We start from the raw sequence: 23,533 nt of genomic DNA, 5'->3' as shown, positions 1-23,533 counted from the left end.
GGTGGTGCAATTTCACTTACTTTTAGTTTCATTTAAATAAACCCCTCACCTTTTAATACCTAACAACATATTAAATTACATTTTAACTCTTTTTAAAATCTCTAACATAAATCAATTTTGATATAATATTGATTTGGTAATAAATCTTCTTTGTATAATAAATCCCGTAGGCAATTGTGCTTCTCATTATTGGTTTTGTTCACTGAATGTTAAACTCCCTAGAAATAGAAAACATGAGAGGGAGGTTGGTTGTGATTCAATCATGCAATGCCTTACCCTAACTGAACTGATCGCCATTGTTAATGTCAAGCGTTGCTGCAACTATTATTATGAAAATATTATTATGGTAGTTTTAGTGGAAAGGTTTTACGTTTGGTAAAACTGGTAAAACTTGACTTTGGATGTTTATGTTACTGCGTTTGTGGTTAAAATATAATGGTTACATTAATACATTTGGGTTTTTGTTAGTGACGACTTTTCTTTACCCTTCAATAAGCAGGAAACTCTGTAATTCCAGTAGACACGGGTCCATTAACATGAACCTAGGTTGGTCAATACCCCTAGATCTCAGTTTGCGAGCAAAGAAGTTGGCCCATATCCATATGCATCAATTTGATATCAAACAAATTTTTCCACGGTAAAATTAGTGTCTAAGTGTTTGAATGGTGAACATAGAGAAGTATTAAGAGAGGATCAAATAATCGTTGAAAAGGAATAATTTGGTTCTCCCTATGTAGAGCTATTGATCATGAAATAAGAAGTCTTGTCTTTAAGATGGGGTATGATGGGGTATCCACCATCAACAGTATTTTTTTGTTTTTTTAAGGAATTCTTGTGTGGTATGATGAGTTCTTTGGTTCAGCCTAACACAGTGACTATATAGTATTACTGCATGCTGGTTGATCTGTTACTAGTATGGAAATACTTTTTATACTAGTTGATCTGTTACTAGTATGGAAATACCTTCTTATCGAGTATAATGAGTTTTTTGATTTAGTCTAACCCAGCAAGTATGGTATTACAGCACCCCTAGTTCATTTGTTATTATTATGAAGATACTTTTCATATTAGCAGTTAGTATCTAATGATAAGTAAGATAATTTTTTTAGTAGGGTATTATTGTATAGAAGTTATTTTAAATATTAAATACTAAGCACCATGTAATATGTCAACGACTGGTTAAGTATCATATATTAAGTCAATAATTAGTTTAGTAACTTTTCATATTCTTCATTAAATATCACTTTATTTTTATCCTAAAATAATGAGCCAACCATTAACTCAGTAAAAATGTAAAATAATGATTACAAGGTACTTACTATTTACAATATGACAATACCTTGCATTACAATCACCCCAAAGCATAACAAGTTCAGCCCTCCTAATTTTTTTGGATTCCACAATCACCCTTACCTAGCCTGTAAACGAATTGCAACCATTAATTCCTTAAAAAGGGATACTGTTATATTTTTCTAGTTATTTCCTTATTGTATAGTTTCGATACACTAGATACAAACCGCTGTCATGGCTGCTCCAGATCAGGCTGCACGTTTGAAGAGACTGTCAAGATTAGTCGGAGAACTAATGAGATGTCACTGCTCGTTGAAGATACTTGAAAGCCTTTTGATAATTGACAAAAGCCATGAACCAAAACTCGTGATCATCCACCGTCTGTATTTGAATATACTTTTCGGTGGCCTTCTTTACGTTCTCGCATAAATTCACTGATCTCACTCTTCCAAGAGGTATGACTACCTACGATATCAAACCCAGTACCAGCTCAGACTAACACTACCAAGCCCTAAATCATAAGAAAAATAATTAGAAAAACAATAATGCAAAACCCTAAATCAATAAACGAAATTATTAGAAAAACAATCATCTTCACTCTAACATTAATGTGATAATATCTGTTACCTTGTAATAGCTGGAGGCATGCTCTCCTTGAGAAGATGCGAAGGAGAGTGGACGATCACTGCAGAATGTTACCTTTTCTGTTGATATGAAGAGCAGCCCTGCCACTGGGAAACTGCTGGTTGACAAGTAACACGCTGAAGCTTTCAAGAGCTTCTCTGTAGGACCAACACTAAAGCTTGACTTGAACATTTTCTCAACTCCACCTTCTGCTATTATTTTGGTGCCCAAGCTCAGCTTTCCCCTTACTGTCTCAGACATGCTTTCCCCAAGTTTCACTGAACAAAATATACACAATGATGAAAACTATAAGAATTCCAAGAGCAATTTATATGGAAAATTCTTCATCCACTTTGCATATAAGGAAATTTCAGTTTTACTTGTATTGAATGATTATGCAGACAAAAGAGTTTAGAGACTTACTGTGAGCCCAAAAATGCTCAACTAACCCATCAGCATTTCTTCTACATCTATTCAAGCTCTCTATGAATGAATCTGCCTTACCTGTACACAACGCAAACAACAACCCAATGCAGATTATCATCTCAGAACCATCCATAGAAGCAGAGCTAAAAGTCTATAACTTCAAAGCTGCATAAAAAATAATAATTGCTGGGAAAAATGTTAGTACATACAAATAACATGTATATTTACCGCAGAGACAGGATGGGAATGTGAGGATTTTGGTGACATCTTTAAAGGAAGGAACAAATGGGGATTTACACCTTCCAGAGGGAGTTGAAGGAGGGGTGTGATCACCTTCCAAAACATAAGGGCTTGCCTCCATTGATGGATGATAACTCCCCACAAATGTCCTGATATGGGTATCTATCATATTTTCTCTCTCAACATTTACAGCAAGATCAGGGACTCCCCAACTTCTAGATGATTCTTCCATGCTCTGAGAATGGCTGGACCTTTTTCCTGGATCTCCCATGATATATGTCGAACCCAAGACATTGTTGTCCGTTGGAATTCCTATTACATGACCACCCATATCAGAAATATTATCTTTTTTGTCATCTTTCTCCAATCTAACCTCTGAAATAGCATCATAGTCAGTGTTGAAACTGCAATAATGCTCAGACGTCTGCTGAGCTTCCTGATGCAATCCCATTACTGCACACATATATATAAAATATTGTAATACGGTATAACTCTCTGAAATCTAGGAGAACCAAGTAAACCAGAACAGGCGCCCTTCTACGGATGATAGCTAGATTTCTGGCTGAAATTATCAGAAAATCTCGCAATTTTGTGAACCCGCATACGCGTCCATGAGATGAAAAGGATTGAAGAAAGTCACAAATGCCAGTGCATAATATGCTGAGTCCAGCCAGGCACTTTACCTTTCGGCTTAGGCGACGTGGCAAAAAACCATTCGGTATTAGATAATGTGTTTGAGGGTTTGGTTGACGTGGCCACTACTGTCACAGGATTGGTGGAATCATGCCGAAGGATCCGACGTGGAAGGTGAAGATGTGATGAGACGTATGCTTGGAATGTCGGGGTGATAAAGCCGAAAGGTTTTACCTCGCTCGACCTGGCATTGTAGCGTGTGGAATTGGCATTGGAGAAGGAAATAACATGAAATAGATGGCCTCAACTTCGCCAAAAGAAATTGAATCCGTGGAAGGGGAATATAATTAATCTTTTTCTTTTCGTAAGTTGAGTTTAGCTTCTTTATCTTTTTTATCTTCTCAATTAGTTTTTATGGCGTAGTGTAACCAGGTGAAAGAGTTAGCTCGGAAAGTTATCGAAATTCAGGTTATATTTAGAGAAAATTTGGAAGGAATTTTTGTAAATCCAATTTATAGTTTTTGAACTTCAAAATTTTAAGTGTTTTACGCGTTTTTGATGGTGCTGAATCCATTTCCACCATCAAAAATACGATTCAAACACTCTCTCTACAAGATTTTTTGAAATTTTTTTACTCAGATTTTGACCACTTTTAACAGTCCAAAAAATTCTACCGCATTTAACGACTCTTTTTATAATTTACAAAAGGTTTTTATCCTCCACTTTTTCCAAAAGATTTGGAGATCCTTATGGATTAATGGGATTAAATTTTTATCATATATAACCACATTTTTATTATTTAACATATGAGTCTACACTTTTTGTATAATATTTTGAGATTGTAACTTATAATTGAATTGATTAAAACCCCACGCTAACTCATCAATCTAAATTTTTATTATTTAACATCGTAATCTAAACTTTATAAATTAAATATAATCACATTTTTAATTTAACACATCAATTTACACTTTATAGGTTAATATAATCACATTTTTATTATTTAACATTAAAAGTGTGTGCGATATAACATATTAATACAATTTTATTATTAAAAATGCATGATATAAAATTTAATTTAACACATTAATCGGTATATATAAATTAGTTTTAATAATATAATTGCATTAATAGTGATTTTATATAATAATCCATCAAATATATTAATAATGATATATTTAAAAAAAATAGTATATTAAAGAAACCCAAATTTACAAAATTAAATACATTTTTAAAATTAAAAGTTATATATATATATATATAACAAGCAATGAATTTTAGCATAGTTGCTAGTAATGAGTTAGTCCAGGAATTTTAGCATAGTTGTTAGTAATGAGTTAGTCTAGGAGGAAGATGAAGTTTGTAAAGAAAATAAGAATCTGAAATAGAATGTTATTAGCAATTTGGATCTAAAAGGCCTAGACTTAAATAGTTTATCAATCGTTATTATTATTTTAACTTATTATATATATATATATATATATATATATATATATATATATATATTGACATCTACATACAATTCAATAAAATAATAATAACAATTAATAAACTATTTAAATCTAGGATTTTTAGGTCCAAATTGCTACTAACAATCTATTTCAAATTCTTACTTTCTTGACAAACTTCATTTTCCTCCTGCACCAACTCATTACTACATGATACTCCATGTGATTTTCGCTGAAAAATCTTTCACAATCTTGATATAGATCACAAAAACCTGAACTCTATAACTCATTACTATCAACTATGCTAAAATTCATTGCTTTGTTGAGTGATATCACTAGCAACTATGCACAAATTCATTGCTAAGTTGACTGGATAATGGGGAGAGAGGAAGATATTGCTCCTCGCTCTATAGATGGAATGTTTGATGGGTTACTTTACATAGCTATTTACTCCATACCTAATGAGGACACTTACCCTCAAGAATGTTAATGAGGACATCTACCCTCAAGAATGTTATATGTGGCATTGGTATTAAAAATTATTTATGTTATTTATTAAATTAATTAAATTTTCATTAATTACATTGTTTTATGATTATAATATTTTGACAAGCTTTCATTAAATGATACGACCAAAATATTCTCAACATCTTAAATATTAAGATTATAATCAACACCACTATAAAAAAAAAACTATACTGCCATCTCATTTCCAATATAAAAATGTCTATAAATATAATAATAAATATAATAAGCTAAGATTAGAAAAAAATTAATAATAGTAAAAATTATTTAAAAATGACCAATATATAATATATATAATTATTGATTATTCTCATCAATATTCTTACACACATGCTAAGCTAAACCAAGTATACATCCTTCATCTTACAAACAAAAATTAACATGTTATTTTGAATTATAATATATTTTTCTAGTTATTCCAAAACAAATTATACCTATTTGAATTAGATACACATACAGGATAAACAATATGGAAGATAAGATATTTTTAAAATTGTTCCAGACTTTAGTGAAAATTACTTGTGGAGAAAAAGAATGTGACAGAAAGATGCTAAGTCATCACTAAATTATTTGAGAATAAAGGAAAAAATGAAAAATTTAACTAGAAAAATGTAAAAAAGTAATCAACTCTAATCTAGTAAACAAAAAATATGTTTTTATCATGATTAATTTAAAAAGAAAAATCAATATTGTTAATATAAAAATAGACTCTTTTAAACTCGAAGATAAAACAAAGTATTGTATCATTTTTAAAGAATTAATTTGTATAATAATAAAGTATTAAAAACGAAAAATAATTTTTAAAATATAATACTTACACCCATATTAAATCACAATTTTAAAATATTTATTACAATATCAATTTTCTTAATTTTTAATTTTTAAATTTATAATAATTTCAAAGCACTTCTAAAATATTTATTACAATATCAATTTTCATCGTATTATATTTATTACATCATAATGATTTGATAATTTTTTTTAATTTTTTTAACTATAAAAACAAAATTAGAAAATAAATAAAATAATAAAAAATAATTCTGTCGATTAAACAAAATTTGATATTAATATATATTAACTATCATCAGAGAAAACTACTTTTCATAAAACTCCAATTTAATTATGCATAATTTATTTTTCATTGTAACTATAATTATAATTATAATATTGATATACTCAGAAATGCTAAGTCGAATAAAGACTTCAAAAACAATAGTAAAGTGTTTTATTGTTGCCCTGAAGAACCATTTATAATTTTTTATTAAATAATTTATTAAGATGGACTGGAAAAACATAGTATACTTGTTTTATTTCTATTTTTAAAATAATATAAATATAACTTTTAAATATTATAATACTTAAAATATAGATTAACAATAATTATATATATATATTTTATTTATACACTCAAATCAATATAATATAATATAATATTTTTTCTGCTCCATATAAATATTAATTTAGAATTTTATAATATTTATATAATCATTTTGTTCACAATTTTCTTCCGCCCCACGCCACCTTTTTTTGTAATTCCCATTGACGAAACTTGTGTACTTATTCTCGCGATCTTGACCTGAGAAGACATTAACAAAACTAAATTTCGGGACAATAATTGTTTCATGGTTGTCTGTAGCGTGCTTCATCTCTAATTGGTAGAATATTAAAATATTGACTTTTAAAATTAGTTTTGGTTAACTATTAAAATATTAACTTATAAAATTTGTTTTCCTGACCAGCGATCAGATTAGCAATACTCTGTTTGGGACCATTTATATCTTTATGAAAAGATTCGTGTTTATTTTATATAATAAAGGAGTGTTAATACATTGTTTACAAATTTCGATGATCCTTTTCAATGATGAAAATATGTACTCTAGTAACATTTAGAAATAATTCTCTATGATGAGACTATTACCATTTACACAATCATGAGAGCTTTGAAGAAGTGTTTTCGGTGATTTATATTAAACACATTACATCATATAGATTATTGAAGAAAAGTATGTTTTAAAATTATTTTTGCTTGGTTAAGAGTTTGTTTTTGTGTGGTTTTTCTTGAATAAGTCAAGATGCATTCACGATTATCAACTAGAGATGGTTGTCTTCATTGCTGGTTTGACAACTAAGTTATGGTAGGTTTTCCCACATGTATTTAAAGAAAAGATATGTTATTCAACATAATTTATAGCTAATTATTATTTCTCTATTATCTAAATTAGAAAAGGTTTATTGGCTTATGAAGGTGATGTGATTTTCTCCTATAATCAACTAAAAGGAAATCATGCATATAGGTAGTTATAGAAAATCTTTAGACAAGTTGGTGTAGTGAATTGATCATATGCCTTTGATAACGTCTTGCTTCATAGTATAATTCAAGAAGGACAAGTATAGTAGATTGAAATGCACAATCGATGGGAAATATGCAGTGAAAATGATAAGTGTTAAGTATTCCCTATAATATGCCCTCTTAAATTTAAAGAAGAAACCTTCAACTCACAAGTTGTATTCTCAACAAAACGTAACAATGTACTTAGTGATGCACAACTATAGGAATTCATTATGATAAAAAGCGGGGGGGGGGGGGGGGGGGTGATACATATACTTTTTATCTATGAGATTATAAGTTGATTAATGGGACATTGCACTATTTCTTGACTAAGAAATGCAATACCTTGTTACATGTTTGTCATTCTTCCTTGTCAAGATATGAGGACTTTTAGAGTCAAGACCATGAACTTGATATGCATGTATTTCGATAGGTTTTTTTTAAGACATTAATTCACATTGAGAAGCATAATCATATAACTAATTAGCATCGTTGGGATTTTTTTTTCCCAAGCAAAAAGCACAATTTTATTCAAAATAGAGTGAACAAAATTACATATAGTAGGTGCTCAAAGCATAAGCCTAATATTAGATCTTGTTGACCAAGATCAATAAGAACTTATTAGAGAGTTTCCCTATCCTTTCCTACCTTTCTTTTTTTCCACTTTTTTCCGGCCACTAGAGATGGGTGTGGATGATATGATGGTATTTTGAGACTTGTTTATATTTGACGGGATTTTTTTGTCTGAGTCTGAGCCATCTGATGCATGGGTTGTTAAGAAATGGAAGAAACTAAATATATATAGAAACTTAGCAGCTCACATGAGGAAATTGCACCTCGAGACTACCTCATGGAAAACGCTCTGCATTGATCATTATGAAACAAGAATATATAATTTTACATGACAATAGGAGAGTTAGAACTAACACCTAGAAAGTAGGAACTAATTCCTAAACTAGGATACACACACAACTAATGAATAAATTCTCTCTAATAATACATATTGCTCCATTAATTTCAACACTCCCCCTTAATGGAGAAAGGCTTCACTAGTACTCCTAACATCTCCCTAAATAATTTGAATTTAATTCTTCCAAGGGGCTTAGCGAAAATGCTTGCATCATTATCGCAAGTATTACAATATTCAATATAAATCTCTTTTGAATTAACCTTCTCTCTAACAAAGTGAAATTGCATATCAATATGCTTTGTGCTTTTGTGAAGCATAGGATTGTTTGCAATTTTGATTGAGATTTGATTGTCACATATGATAATTGTAGGATCTTTTTGTTCTTCTACGAAATTGTGGAGAAGTATCCTCAACCAAACTACCTAACACATTGTTGCACACATTGCTTAATACTATGCTTCAGCTAAAGATAAGGATACAATGTTATGTTTCTTTCTTCTCCATGCAATGATCCAGGACCCAATGTTGAATGCATAACCTGTTATGGATCATTTGTCATCCAGATTTCCGGCCTAATTTGAATCTGAAAAGCCTGTCAATCTAACATCAAACAAATAAGTATATTTAATACCAAAGTCCAATGTTCCTTGAAGATATCTTAAGATGTCGTTCACTGCTAGTCAATGACTCTCAAGAGGCTTTGACATAAACTGACTCAAAGAAATGGCTGCAAAATCTAAATCAGGTCTAGTTGTAGTTAGATAAATCAAACTCCCAATTAGTTGTCTGTATAGTGTTACATCCACCTCCTTAGAACCACCATCATTCTAAATTTTGAGATTCTATTGTAAAGGCACTAAGGCAACTTTGATCTGATCCATTCTAAACTTTTTCGAAAATCTCCTGACATACTTTCCTTGAGATAGGAAGGTCTGGCCATAATCCATCTAGACTTCAAGGCCCAAACAATAGTGTAACTCTATAAGGTCTTTCATTTCAAAAATCTGTGCATCTTCACTTTGATTTCTTTAATGAGCTCATCAACATTTCCTATAATAATAAGGTCATCTACATATAAAGAAATTAAAAAAAAAAATCGCCCCTTTTCATCAAACACATTATACAGATTTGGGTCATTCTTACTCCTCTTATAACTATGTTGCAGGAAAAATGAATCAATTTTTCATACCACGACCTAGGTGCCTATTTTAAACCATATAATGCCTTCTTTACTTTGTATACTAAATGCTCCTGCCCCTGTTTGATAAACCCTTGAGGTTGTTTTAAATAAACCTCTTCTTTCAATTCCCCATTTAAAAATGCAGACTTCACATCTAGTTGGTGTAGACTCCAATGATATTTTGTAGCTAAAGCTATCATGATTCTAATAGTGTTTATCTTAGCTACTCGAACAAAGGTTTCCTCATAATCAATTCGTTCTCTTTGTGAGTAACCTTTAGCTACCAGCCTAACTTTGTATTTGTCTACACTATCATCAGATTTAAATTTAGATTTATATAACCACTTGCAACCTATAGGCTCGTTCCCTTCCGATAATTCAACTAAATCCCAGGTTTTGTTTTTAAGTATTGACTCATATTCCTCTTCCATGGTTGCCCTCCATTCATCATATTGACTTGCTTATTTATAATTTAAGGGCTTAACAATATTTAAAGAACTAGTTATAAGAGCATGCTCCCTATATCTTGCTGGCAATTGAGTTTTCCTACCTAATCTCCTTAGTGGTTGACTTGCCTCAAATCTCTCTTGCTCATTCCTTGGTGGGCTTGGCTTGCTAACTATACCTGCATCACTTGATTCTCCCTTTTGTTGTTATTGTTGCTCATGGTTGTCCCTTGTTTCATCACTTCCATCTTCCACCAGCAAAGGCATGTGCCACTCTTCATTCCCTTTACTACAATTTCCATCATCAACCTGCTCACAAAATACTACATCTCTACTTGCAAACACTTTGTGAGTAGAGGGATTAAACAATTTATATGCTTTAGACTCTATACAATACCCTACAAAAGTGCATTTAATGGCCTTTGAATCTAGTTTCGTCCTATCCTCTTTTGGAACATGGGAAAAATATTTCGAGGCAAAAACTCTTAAATGATTAAATGCCAGATTAAAACCTAATAAAGATTCCAATGGAGTTTTAAGATCAAGACATTTTGTTGGAATCCTATTCTTTAAATACATTGCAGTATTTATTGCTTCTGTGCAAAATCCATTAGACAGGTTCTTACCTTTTAACATATTGCGTGCACACTCTACAAGGGTTCTGTTCTTCCTCTCTGCAACCCCGTTTTGTTGAGGAGTGTGGGTCACTATGAACTGTTGAAATATCCCATGGTCCTTTCAATATTTGATGAAACCACTCTTCTTGTATTCTCCCCCTTTGATTTGAGTGGAGAATTTTGATGAAATTCATTTTTTGTTTTTCAGGGGAATAGCAAGAGGAGAAAGGATAAGGAAATAAAAATAAGAGAAAGGAAATAATAATAACCTTCTAAACTCTTTAAACTATTCAAAAGTATGACTCTTCGTTTTGAGAAAATATACCTAGTTAAATATTGTGCAATCATCAACAAATAATAAAAAATAATATGCACCTCCTAATGACCTTGTCTGCATTGGCCCATATATATTAGTGTGCACAAGCTCTAGTATATCTCTCTTCTTCCTATGTAAACTTGAGGGAAAATCATCCCTATGCATCTTCCCAAGGGCACATCCTTTAGAATCAACATGAATTTTTTTTAAAACAAGGAGACCATTGACCATACCTTGTTTTTGTAGAATCACTAAATCAAGAAGATTAATGTGTCTGAATATTTGGTGCCAAAGATTCTCTGTTGTCATTATTGTTGAAATCAAAGCGTAATGTGGTACATTTGTGACATTCAAGTTGTACACGCCTCCAACTCAAATTCCAGATGCAACCTATTTATGCTTATCCATCAAATCCTTAATGATACAATAGGTTTTAAAAAACTCTACCTTCAATTTCCGATCTGCAATCATTGAAATAGAAATTAAATTCTTTCTAATTCCTGGTACATAAATCACATTATGGATTTTCCTGATCTTGCCATCAGGCAAAATCACAGGAATGTCTCCATGTCCTTTGATATGGTAGGCTATGTCATCACCAAGGTATATATTAGCACCACCATTGGTTTCTTTAAAACTTTCGAACTAGCACATGTTACCTATCATGTGAGTGGAGGATCCTGAATCCACAAACTAAGTTTCTGCTTCATCATTCTCAGCAAAGAAAGAAAAATTAGATGCAAACAATATGAGGTTCTAATTATGATCTTCATTAGCAAGGTGCCCTACATGCTTCTTATTTCTATGTCGATTCTCATCAGGCTTCTTCTTACGGAAATTCTTAGAAATGTGACCATATTTACCACAATAAAAACATTTGATCCCTCAATCATTTCTGGTCAAAGACATAGCTTGAGATGGATTTCTCTGTGGTGTACCTCTGCCTTTCTATCTTGCATTAGCTTTCCCTCTGAAAGGATTTTTCTTCGCCATTAATGCAAGATCTAAATTTTGGGGTTTCAGAGTCATCTACCTCTCTTCCTCTTGCATCAAGATCCCTGTCAATTCTTCAAAATTAGGGGCTTTCTCCCTTGCAGTCAGGCTTGTAATAAACATTTGATAGTCATTAGTCATACTATTCATGGTAACCATGACAAGATCAGTGTTTGACATTGTCTCCCCTATATTGAACAACTTATTTCTGAGCTCCTTGATCTGAGAGATGAATGCAACGATTAATTCATTATCCTCCATTTTAATGGGGAGAATCTTGTTCTTCAGGAACAATACGTGATTTGTATTATTTATCTCATACAAATCCTTGAGCATTGTCCAGATCTCATTTGGTGATTTATAGTATCTGATGTGAGGGATAATGTAGTCTTTCACTGAAAATTTCAACAACACTTTCGACTTGTTCTCCCTCTTCTCCCAATCTTGAATTGTTGCAGCAGTTCTGCCTCCTACTACAATTGGCTTCAATACATCCCCATTTGCAATTGCCCATGCACTTTGCCCCTCAAGCAAGGTTTGCAACTTGAATTTCCAACTAGAATAATTGGACCCAACGATCTTATTTCTCTCGTTCAAGTACACCTCTGCCATATGATTTTTCATCGTGAGAGGTCAATCTATGGATCTTACCTAAAAAAAGGCTTCCACCTCCAGCAACTATGAAAATTTCCAATCAAGTTAGAAGGGCCTCGACCTCAAGGTACATGATCCACACCGACCCAAATAGATCCACTGATCTAGAAAATAAAAAAAAAATACAGGAATCACCTCTAAGGCCACGAAGGAAAGGAACACAACATCTCAAAATAAAATAGCACAGAGAGGAAAAAGTGTGAGATTTACCACAATATTTATCGAAGCTAGATGAAGGAGTTGCAGTGCAAAATTTTGCAGTTTTGTAAGTTTTCCCTTGTAGATGATCTTGGAGTCCCCCTTTGATAGTTTATGGGTGTCTTGGAAGGAGATTATTTCACCTTGGTAGATGGTGAATCTTCAATGCTAATGGGAGTATTTGATGAGGGCTGAGGTTTGCTTGTTTTAATTCTCGTACTCTTCCTTGCCCCGAAATACATGGAGGTTTTTCTTTTCCTCTTCTACTTCTGCTTGACTGGTGTGTTGAGGGTAGTGAGGGAAGTTGCTACTTCTCTTTCCCAAGTTTTAGGGGACTCTTCTCTTTTCTCTACCCTCTCTACCTCCTTCTCTCCTTCTTCTGTCCCTTTTTCCTCCTCTTGCTCTGTCCCTTCAACTCTTTCCTCCTCTCTTTCAATCTTTCCTCTTCCCTCTCTTGCTCTGTTATGCCACCACTAACTTCATCTTCTTCTCCTTGTTGTTCTCCCTCCTCATTGACAGAAGGACTGACATCATAGGTTAATGCCTTGATGTCATCCTCAATTTTCATATTTCTAAAAACTTCCCATGCTATGGGGATTGGAAGGGTATGGATGGCTTCTTCTATTAGGATCTTGATTAGGCCATGGTGAGCTAGCTGTTGTGAATTTCCTGCTTGTACCTTGGTGCTAGAGTCAATGAGGGACTGAAGGAGAAATTAAGGGATACTGAGCTTCTGATGTGCTATGGTATTGACGCCATATCTCAAATCTTGGAGTATTCTGAAGTGATATCCATAATCAATGTTGTGTCTCCCCTCACAAGAAATGCATTTGATCACTTGGTAGCTAACCTCATCCCAGGGATATGGTATACTAGCCCTCCTAATTCCATTTTTACCTTCAACAGGGGTTTCATTATTTTGGAAAAATTTCCTCTTGGTAGCCTGGCCAATTGGTTTCTCATCTTGACTCCAAGGCAACCCAAGAGGAAGGGTAGTGACCCTACTGATGAATTCAGGGGTTATTTTAGTGGAGAGGCCTCTAAGGGTTACAGTAGCATGAGTTCTTGTGTGAGGGACAAGAAAGGGAGCAAATTCATGGGGAATTTCATCATCAAACCCTCTAAACTTCTTAAAGAAATTCATCTAGTTTTCCCTTGTAAATATTTCCACCACTTGAGGATGTGCATGGAGTCTAGTGGAGTTAGTGGGCTCTTTTCTCATAAACCCCCCTGTCATACCGCCTGTACTTCTTTTGAAAAACCAAATATGGAGGTGGAGACAAATAATTTTGAGTAAAATAGAAAAATAGAGGGGACTATGTTTTTTTTTTTAAAAGAAAAGAAATTTTTAATGTATTTCTACCCTCTTAAAGACTCATTTCATCTTCGATTTGAGACCAATTCTTTCATATTTTGTTATTCAATAGAGGGCATTCATGAACCCTATCTCTTCAGAATGAAATTCATGCCAAAAATCACATTTCCTCCCTTCAAAATGACTCACTGCCCCTCCTGTAGAAGCCCGCTGTCCCTCCTCTAGATTTCCTATAGGTGCTCCTGTAGATTTCTTGTAGGTGCTCCTGTAGAAAATTCTGAGAGTAAAAATATGGTTGAAATCGATGGAGGATGGTGGATACGAGGTTTTGGGGGCAAAAGAAGATTGTTGTGTGGCTGAATTATGAGGAGAAACTGAAGAAAAGGTGGTGAGAATGCACGGGGAGGAGTGCTCATTACCTTTTATGGTTGTTTTCGGTGATGAGTGCTGAGCTAACAAGGTGTACGTTGCCCAGATTAGGACCGTTGGTCCCCACCTACTTGGTGATCATGACCTCCCCTCGTAATCATCCCCTCATTATGGCATCGAAGTTAACTCTTCCTCCCACTACCTATCCTTCGCATCTTTTGCTTGAGTTGACTGTGTGCATGTGTGGGTGACATCTCGGTTAAGTGGAATCAAATAAATTAAGGTGGCCAAGTTAACTAGCCACCTTTCAATTTCAACCATCTCGTTGCCTTCGTATGATTTCTAATTACACAAATACAGATAGAGGAGTGACTTAGCTACTTACCTGTGATCCGAGTGTATTTGCTGCCATCGACTATGAGGTCTTGTGGCTTCCTCTGCTGCATGCCTTCATTTTCCTTCATGCATGTTGTCTCTACTTTCTAATGTGTTTTTGTGTGCTTTTGCAAGTTCTTCTTTTGCTGGAGCTAAGTTTCATGTGCCTTTTCAACCTATAGATGTGCACTCTCTTGCTGCTGGGGCTGGACTTCTATGGGATCAGCTGCTACATGAATTCCTACAGGAGCTCCTGTAGCTGCTTCTCCCCTTGAAACTTCAACTTTTTCCCTGTGCTTGAAGCTCAAGAATGATGCCAGAGGTGGAGATGAATGATGGAGGGATATTAGGTAAGATTTAGGTAAGGTTAATGGTGCCTTTTCCTCCTTTTATTTTTGTTTTTTCAAAATTGAAAAAATGTTTTTGTGTTTTTTTCTTGGACAGGGAAAAAAATAATAATGATGCTTGGAGTGTGATGTAGGCTTGGAAATGATGGCAAGGAGGTTTGAATATGGTAATAGGGATCATAGGTTCCTCATGAATATTTTCTTGTCCCTCAAACTGCCTCCTGTATACACTTTTGGCTCTCTGTAATTCCTACACGAGCCTCCTGTAGAAAACACAGTTTTGGAAGAAAAAGGTATAGTGGGGTGAAAGATATACCAAAAATGATGGAGGAAGGTGCATAGAAGATGAGATGGATGCTTGTATGAATGTCAAGGTCCCCTTGGCACCGTATTCTGCTCACTGTAGTCCTCCTACAAGCTTACAATGCAATAAAAATTCATTTTTCTCTCTCTTTTTTTTTTTGAAAACAACTAGGGCACCTCAGAGAGGTTTTCACCTTAATTTCCTACCTTGGGCACCTCCAAGGTAGGTCTTCACCCAGGGATCTTATTCTTTTCCCTTTTTTTCTCTTTTTTCTTGACATCACTAGGCCGCCTCAGAAGAGCTTTCAACTCAATGATGGGACTCAAGCACCTCATAGAGGTTTTCACTTGAGTCCTTATTTTTATCTTTTTTTATTTATTTTATCTTTTTTTTAGTGAGTGGGTGAAGTGGAAGCTAAGACAGGCTCCACTACCATCACTGTTTTATTCAAATCTTCAATAAACTCTAGCTTGGAGAGGGGTTTCTTGTAGAATTTCAACCGATTTCCATTGACAAGCATGGGAATGGCTTCGGCTTCAATGGTTTTGATCAAAACTGAACCATTGTCATTGCATTTCTCCACAGTGTAGGATCCCAGCCATCTTTTCCTCAGCTTGCCTTTGAAATCCTTGTATCTTGAATCATAGAGTAGTGCCTAAATCTCCCTCTTGAATTGCTTCTCCCTGATATTTCTGTCATGCCATATCTTTCTCTGAAGTTGAACTACCTTTGTATGGAGAGGGCCTTGCAATATGTATTCATCCAATCCATTGAGCTGAAGTAATCTCTCATTCTATGCATGGCTGAGGTATAGGTCCAGCTGAGTTGCCATCCTTAGGGTACCGAATTCGAACTCTATTGACATCAAAGGCTTCTTCCCATAGACCAATTCATAGGGTGTGAACCCGGTGGTGGTCTTCCATGTTGTGTTGTAGGCCCAAGTGGCCTCAACTAATCTGTCCACCCAGTCTTCTTTGTTGCTACTCACTACCCTGGTTAGTATCCCTTCCAATGCTCTGTTAGTGACCTCCACTTGCCCATTGGCTTGTGGATGGTAAGGGGTGGAAGTCCTGTGCTTGATCTTATGATGTGTGAGAAAGTCTTCAATCAGGTTGGAAGTGAACTGACTGCCTTGGTCTGTGACCAACTCTCTTTGATACCTGAACTTGTAGAATATGTTTTTCCTAAAAAACTCAACTACTTTTTCCTATGTCGTTGCTTTGATTTCTTTTGTCTCTGCCCACTTTCCCAGGTAGTAGGTGCACAAAATTATGTACTGCTTCTGCTTTGAAGGGGGGTTGATAGGCCCCACAAAGTCCATGCCCCACTTCTCAAATGGCTCAAAGGTCACTTGGGGTTGCATGGGCATTTCATCCTTTGGAGTGGGTTTACCCATCCTCTGACATCGATCACACTGGCTTGTGTATCTCCTCACATCCTGATGAAGAGTGGGCCAGCAGTAGCCTGCTTGGAATATCTTGAAGGTAGTTCTTTTTGCTGTAAAATGACCCCAATTATGCCCGTCATGACAGGTCAGGAGGATGTAAAATACTTCCTCCTCCCTGACACATCTTCTCAAGATCTAATCTGGGCCAAGTTTGAAGAGATTACCTCCAATCTAGGTGAAAGGGGTGCTTTTCCATATTATCTTGCTCTTCTCTTTTGAGGATAGGTGTGGTGGGCACTGTGTTGAAACCAAGTAGTTTGCTATATCAGCAGATCATGGAGAGAGTATTGATATAGAAAATAGGTGCTCATCTGGCATTTGGTCATCCACCATTCCTTATTCACCTATAGGCAAATTTACTCTAGACAAAAAGTCAACAACAACATTCTCTTTACCAGGCTTATCAATAATGGTTAGATCAAACTGCTGCAGTAAAAGAAACCACCTAATAATGTGAGCATTTATGTTAGGGTCCCACCCTAACCCCCTTATTTATGTCATGGGATCACGCCAGAGTCAAGAGTCAATAAAGCCCATATTAATATTTGTACGTGGTTAACCCGCAATTAATGACGGGACCACAGTTAGTTGCAAATGGGCGGTAGTATTAGATAGATGGTAAATGGGCGGTAGTATTAGATAGATGGTATTAATAAAACCCATGGTATTGGCCCATGGTATTGCATGTATGAGTCATATATAAAGTATAGAGACTCCCTGCGAGGAGTATTGTGTCTTGTTTTTGTAATCGAGCTCTGCTCTATTGGAGGTTGCCCCCTCGAAGAGGCATGTGAACATTTCTCTCTAAATAATAAAATCATTGCTATTTTGTGCTCTGGGTATCTTTTCTTCGCATATTCTGTGTTCTGGGTATCTTTTCTTCGCATATTCCGTGTTTGGGTATTACTTTGCAGGTTAAGAGCATAACAAGTGGTATCAGAGCACTTTCCAGGGCTCGGTGGGATCTCCAAATTTTAGCAATTTTTTTTTTTGGCTAGAGACGTGTTCCGGCGTCTTTAAATCACGGGATCTGTCGTTAAGCGCATAAACCTGCGGATTTGGGGAGGCATGCACACAGGAAATACAAGAGGTGGTCACGTCTGTTGGACTCCCTTGTAACCCCTGTGGGTACCCCTTCGAGTAGTAGCGCATTAGACAGAACCGCGCACGGACTGTCTTCCACGTACCCTCTGGGTATATAGGAAGCCCCCTAGCTCCCTTGAAACCTCGCCATAGATAAACCTTCGGCCATCTTGTGGCTACAGTACACCGAGAACAGCACTCGGAGAGATTACTCGCCCGTACGATAGGGTAGTCGGGTTGTACGGCTAAGGGTACGGTCGATCCTCCTTACTTAGAGCCCTGAAACATTGGGCCGAGTACTACTGTCAGACCCTTATGTATATTGTGATCTGTAGCACCTGACACTCCTCAAGACCATAGTTCCCTTTCTATCGGGGGATCACACATCATCTATTCCAGATCAGTAAGTGCAGCGGCAGCAGACATCAGTCCCACAGCTCCATCAGATCAGTAGCACCAGTTGTTCCACCATTCAGATCTCTCAGATCCACCAAATCGAAGTAGTTTTGAAGGGTTCCTGTACCTGGATATAATTTTCGCAGGATTTTTGGCGGCATTGACATTTTGAGGATTTGGCGACTGCAATATTGATCCGGGGTGCTTATTGGTGACCTAGCCCATCAGAATCAGGACGACGAGCTGAGCAAGGTGGTACCATTCAATTTCTTAGTAAAAATTTTTTGGCGGTCCTAATTTTTCATCAGGTTGGTGTATGGTAGAAACTCGCGCTCAAGCAATGGCCAATGAAAGGATGGAAAAAATTGAAAACCAGGTGAACTCCATCCAATTTTCGGTGAACGAAATACAACATGAGATTAAAGGAATAAGTATCCAGATACAGAACGCACTGAAGGGCAAGGTGCCAGCCCATGAAGAGGTGAATAATGGTCATGAATACCATGAGGGTGAGTCTAGCCACTCTCCCCACGTCTGGCACACCCACCCACCACCCAGTCAGCGACCTCCCAAGTTGGATATGCATAAATTTGGCGGTTCTCACACGTCCGCATGGCTAGCACAAATGGAGCAGTATTCCAATTGAATCATATCATAGATGAGGGGACTAAGCTTATGGTGGGCACCATGTACTTGGACAATGAACGATGGCAATGGAAGGAATGGCATCAGCGTTGCAATGGACATTTTCAGAATTGGGCCCAATTTTCCAAAGCTCTTCGAAATCGCTTTGAACAAGAAGACTCTTTTTTGGGGCATCTCACTAAGCTCTGACAGATGGGTACAGTGAAGGAATATATTATTGCTTTTGAAGCCTTAGCCTTCCACACTAAGGGTCTCAAAGATGAGTTCTACATGGAATGCTTTATCAGCGGTCTTAAAGAAGCCATCAAAGCTCAGGTTCTACTCCACCACCCTCCCACATGGACAGAGGCTTTCCAGGTAGCTCGTAAGGTGGAACGTGTGTTGATAGCCCAATCCAGCCGCCCCAACTTCCCCACTAAAGGTCGTCCCTCATAGGCTCCCAACACAACTCAGACACTTAAGATTCAAAAGGTGTCACCTGCGGAAATGACCAAAAGAAGGAAGCAAGGACTATGTTACTACTGTGATGAAAAATATTCCCTGGGTCATAAATGCAAAGAGCCCAAGTTTTTTCAAATAGATGCCACTGACTACAGCTCCACCGAGGAAGATCCACCACTTGAGGAACCAGAGGCGATCGAAGAAGATAACCAGAAGGAGATTGTATCTGATGAACCAATTATTTCGCTAAATGCATTGGCAGGAATTTCTTCCCCTCAAACTCTCAAAATCAGGGGTTTTCTTAAACATCGCCCAGTAGTAGTCTTGATTGATAGTGGAAGTACCCCTAATTTCATCCATCAAAAGATCGCTGAAGCAGCACATTGTTTTGTCCGGGTAGTTTCTAACTTCCAAGTCCAGATTGCAGATGGGGGCACAATGAAATGTGAAGGTCGCTGTGAAAATGTCAAACTTCAAATGGGGGATTATCAATTGAAAACCCACATGTTTGCAATACACATGGGGGGTTGCGACATTGTCCTAGGCGCGGAATGGCTCCGCACTCTTGGGCCAATCACAATGGATTTCCAGGAGTTATATATGAGTTTTAAGCAGAACAACTCCACACATACCCTCCGTGGACTACAGGTGGGAGCCCCCTCTATCATCAGCTCGCATAGGATGGAAAAATTGTTAAAAAAGGGCCATCATGGAGTGGTAGCTCAATTTAATGCCATCCAGGTAGTCGACACCATGTCTCTGCCAATTCATCCTGAGATGCAACAGATTTTAAATAAACATCGGACGGTCTTTGACAAGCCTCATGAGCTTCCACCCTCACGAGGAGAACATGATCATAGCATCACATTGGTTCCAGGGGCCCGACCCCCAAATGTGCGGCCATACAGATATCCGTTCACCCAAAAGAATGAAATAGAAAAAATCATCAAGGAATTGTTGGAAGCAGGTGTTATTCGTCCCAACATTAGTCCTTATTCATCCCCAGTGGTCATGGTCCTCAAGAAAGATGGGGAGTGGTGGATGTGTCCTGACTTTAGGGCCCTTAATAAGTTGACAGTCAAAGATAAATTTCCCATTCCGGTGGTTGACAATTTGCTGGACGAACTCAATGGGGCTCAATTCTTCACTAAGTTGGATCTTCGCTCAGGCTACCACCAAATTCGCATGAAGGAAGTCGACATTCCCAAGACGGCTTTCAGAACTCATGAAGGCCATTATGAGTTCTTGGTCATGCCATTTGGTCTCTGTAATGCCCCCTCTACTTTTCAGAGCCTTATGAATCACCTCCTCAAACCATATCTCAGAAAATTTGTCCTTGTCTTCTTCGATGACATCCTCATCTATAGTGGCACTTGGGCGGCACATCTTCAGCATGTAGATCTACTCTTGCAACTGCTCCGCACGCATAAATTATTTGTCAAGATGTCTAAGTGTTCGTTTGGCATGGAAGAAGTTGAGTATTTGGGCCACATTGTGGGGCATGAAGGTGTCAAGGTGGACCTCAAAAAGATCTAGGCAATGCAAGAATGGCCTCAACCTAAGACCTTGAAAAGCTTGAGAGGATTTTTGGGTCTCACAGGCTATTATCGTAAATTTGTCCGCAACTATGGCCGCATAGCGAAGCCCCTAACTCAACTCCTAAAGAAAAATTCCTTCTTCTGGAACGAGGAAGCACAACAGACATTTACCGCTCTCAAAACCACCATGTGTTCCACTCCCGTCTTAGCACTACCTGACTTCACCAAATCCTTTGTCATTGAATGTGATGCTTCGGGTACAGGTATTGGAGCGGTCTTAATGCAGGAAGGGCGACCATTGGCCTTCACCAGCCAACAACTAAGTGGGAGGAATCTGGGCCAATCTACCTACGAGAAGGAAATGATGGCCATCTTACATGCCGTCGAGACCTGGCGACCTTACTTGTTGGGGAGACGTTTCCAAATTCGCACAGATCATCACAGTCTTAAATATTTTTTGGAGCAACGCCTATCTTCCCCACAACAAAATAAATGGTTAGCTAAAATGCTGGGATATGATTATGAGATCATTTACAAGAAAGGGAAAGACAACAGTGTAGCAGATGCATTGTCGCGCCAATTTGAGGAGGAAAGTACTTTGCTCGCAATTTCCCTCCCCATTCCAGACTGGATTGAAGAGGCTCGCAGGGAATGGTTTTCACATCCTGGGCTCTCCCAACTCATTTCTCAATTGCAGGTAGATCCTAATTCCAGCAAGGGCTACTCGTGGTAGAATGATATTCTTCGCTACAAGGACAGAGTCGTAATATCACCAACATCCACCTTCAAAAGTCACATTTTGGCAGAATTGCACTCATCTCCCATTGCAGGACATTCGAGCTTTCAGAAGACGTATGCTCTCACTAGAAGATCATTCTTTTGGATCGGCATGAAACAGGACATCCTTACTTTCGTAGCAGAATGTGACGTCTGTCAACGCCACAAAGGGGAAACCGTCAACACACCAGGCACATTACAACCCTTGCCCATTCCGGCGTCAATTTGGACGGAGGTCTCCATGGATTTCATTACAAGTCTTCCAAAGTCTGGGAACAAGTCAGTCATCATGGTGGTTGTGGACTGACTGTCGAAGTATGCTCATTTCTGCGCCCTAACCCAACCGTTTACACCAACTTTGGTTGCTCAAACTCTCATGGATCAGATCTTCAAATTGCATGGCATGCCCACTTCTATTGTGTCTGACCGCGACCCGATCTTCACCAGTAATTTTTGGCAGGAACTCTTCAGAATACAAGGCACTCAACTCAAACTCAGTACTTCATATCATCCGCAAACAGATGGTAAAACTGAAGCCGTCAACAAATGTCTAGAAACCTACCTTAGGTGTTTCACTTAAGAAAAGCAACACCTTTGTGTATAGTGGTTACCTCTGGCTGAATGGTGGTATAACACCAACTATCATGCCACCACCAAAATGACTCCCTATGAAGCAGTCTATGGTCAACTTCCGCCTTCCCCTACTTCTTATCTCACGGGGTGCTCCAAAGTACAAGCCGTGGATCAACTCCTACAACACCGCGCAACCATGCTCGCCCATCTGCGCGAGAATCTTCATCAAGCTCAGAACCGTATGAAGCAACAGGCCGACCAACATCGCTCAGAGCGCCAATTTCAAGAAGGGGATCAGGTCTTTTTGAGGCTACAACCATATAAGCAAACATCACTCAAATACAAGGGTTGTCAAAAGCTCTCTCCAAAATTCTATGGACCATACCAAGTACTTCAGCGCATTGAAGAAGTGGCTTACAAGTTGGCTTTGCCACCGACAGCAAAAATCCACCCAGTTTTCCATGTATCGTGCCTCAAGAAAGTGATTGGGAACAATTACCGAGTTCAAACCAGTCTACCTGAATTGGACGAAGAAGGGCCAATCTGGCTTCAACCTAAACAGGTTCTAGACACACGAGACATGCACCTGCACGGCCACATGATTAAGGAGGTCCTCGTCAAATGGAAAGGCACCTCTCCTGAAGATGCAACTTGGGAACCAGCCACTATTCTTCAGCAGTTTCCGCAGCTTCAGCCTTGAGGACAAGGCTAGTCTTAAGGGGGAGGGCATGTTAGGGTCCCACCCTAGCCCCCTTATTTATGTCATGGGATCACGTCATAGTCAAGAGTCAATAAAGCCCATATTAATATTTGTAAGTGGTTAACCCACAATTAATGACGGGACCACAGTTAGTTGCAAATGGGCGGTAGTATTAGATAGATGGTATTAATAAAACCCACGATATTGGCCCGTGGTATTGCATGTATGAGTCATATATAAAGGATAGAGACTCCCTGCGAGGAGTATCGTGTCTTGTTTTTGTAATCGAGCTCTGCTCTATTGGAGGTTGCCCCCTCAAAGAGGCCTGTGAACATTTCTCTCTGAATAATAAAATCATTGCTATTCTGTGTTATGGGTATCTTTTCTTTGCATA

General features: G+C 37.2%; 1 protein-coding gene across 2 annotated transcripts; it reads right to left on the bottom strand.

Annotated features, from left to right (window-relative positions):
- Positions 1 to 1,366: 1,366 nt before the first annotated feature.
- Positions 1,367 to 3,191, bottom strand: LOC149209980 (GEM-like protein 6). 2 transcript variants are annotated; one of them, XM_089394337.1, is made up of 4 exons: positions 2,569 to 3,191; positions 2,338 to 2,418; positions 1,918 to 2,192; positions 1,367 to 1,755 (listed from the first exon to the last, which is right to left on the bottom strand). In XM_089394337.1, the coding sequence occupies exons 1-4, from the start codon at positions 3,041 to 3,043 to the stop codon at positions 1,582 to 1,584; spliced, it is 1,005 nt and encodes a 334-aa protein (XP_089250463.1). In that variant the 5' UTR covers positions 3,044 to 3,191; the 3' UTR covers positions 1,367 to 1,581. The 2 variants fall into 2 exon arrangements, with proteins under 2 accessions (XP_089250463.1, XP_089250464.1); XM_089394338.1 differs by having other exon boundaries at positions 1,613 to 1,801.
- Positions 3,192 to 23,533: the final 20,342 nt, after the last annotated feature.

The sequence above is a fragment of the Pinus tabuliformis genome, chromosome 1_2 (assembly GCF_031772625.1).
Source record: "Pinus tabuliformis cultivar Carrire ecotype Pingquan chromosome 1_2, CPIR1, whole genome shotgun sequence".
NCBI classification, from domain to species: domain Eukaryota; kingdom Viridiplantae; phylum Streptophyta; class Pinopsida; order Pinales; family Pinaceae; genus Pinus; species Pinus tabuliformis.
This window is presented reverse-complemented; position numbering and strand designations above follow the sequence as displayed.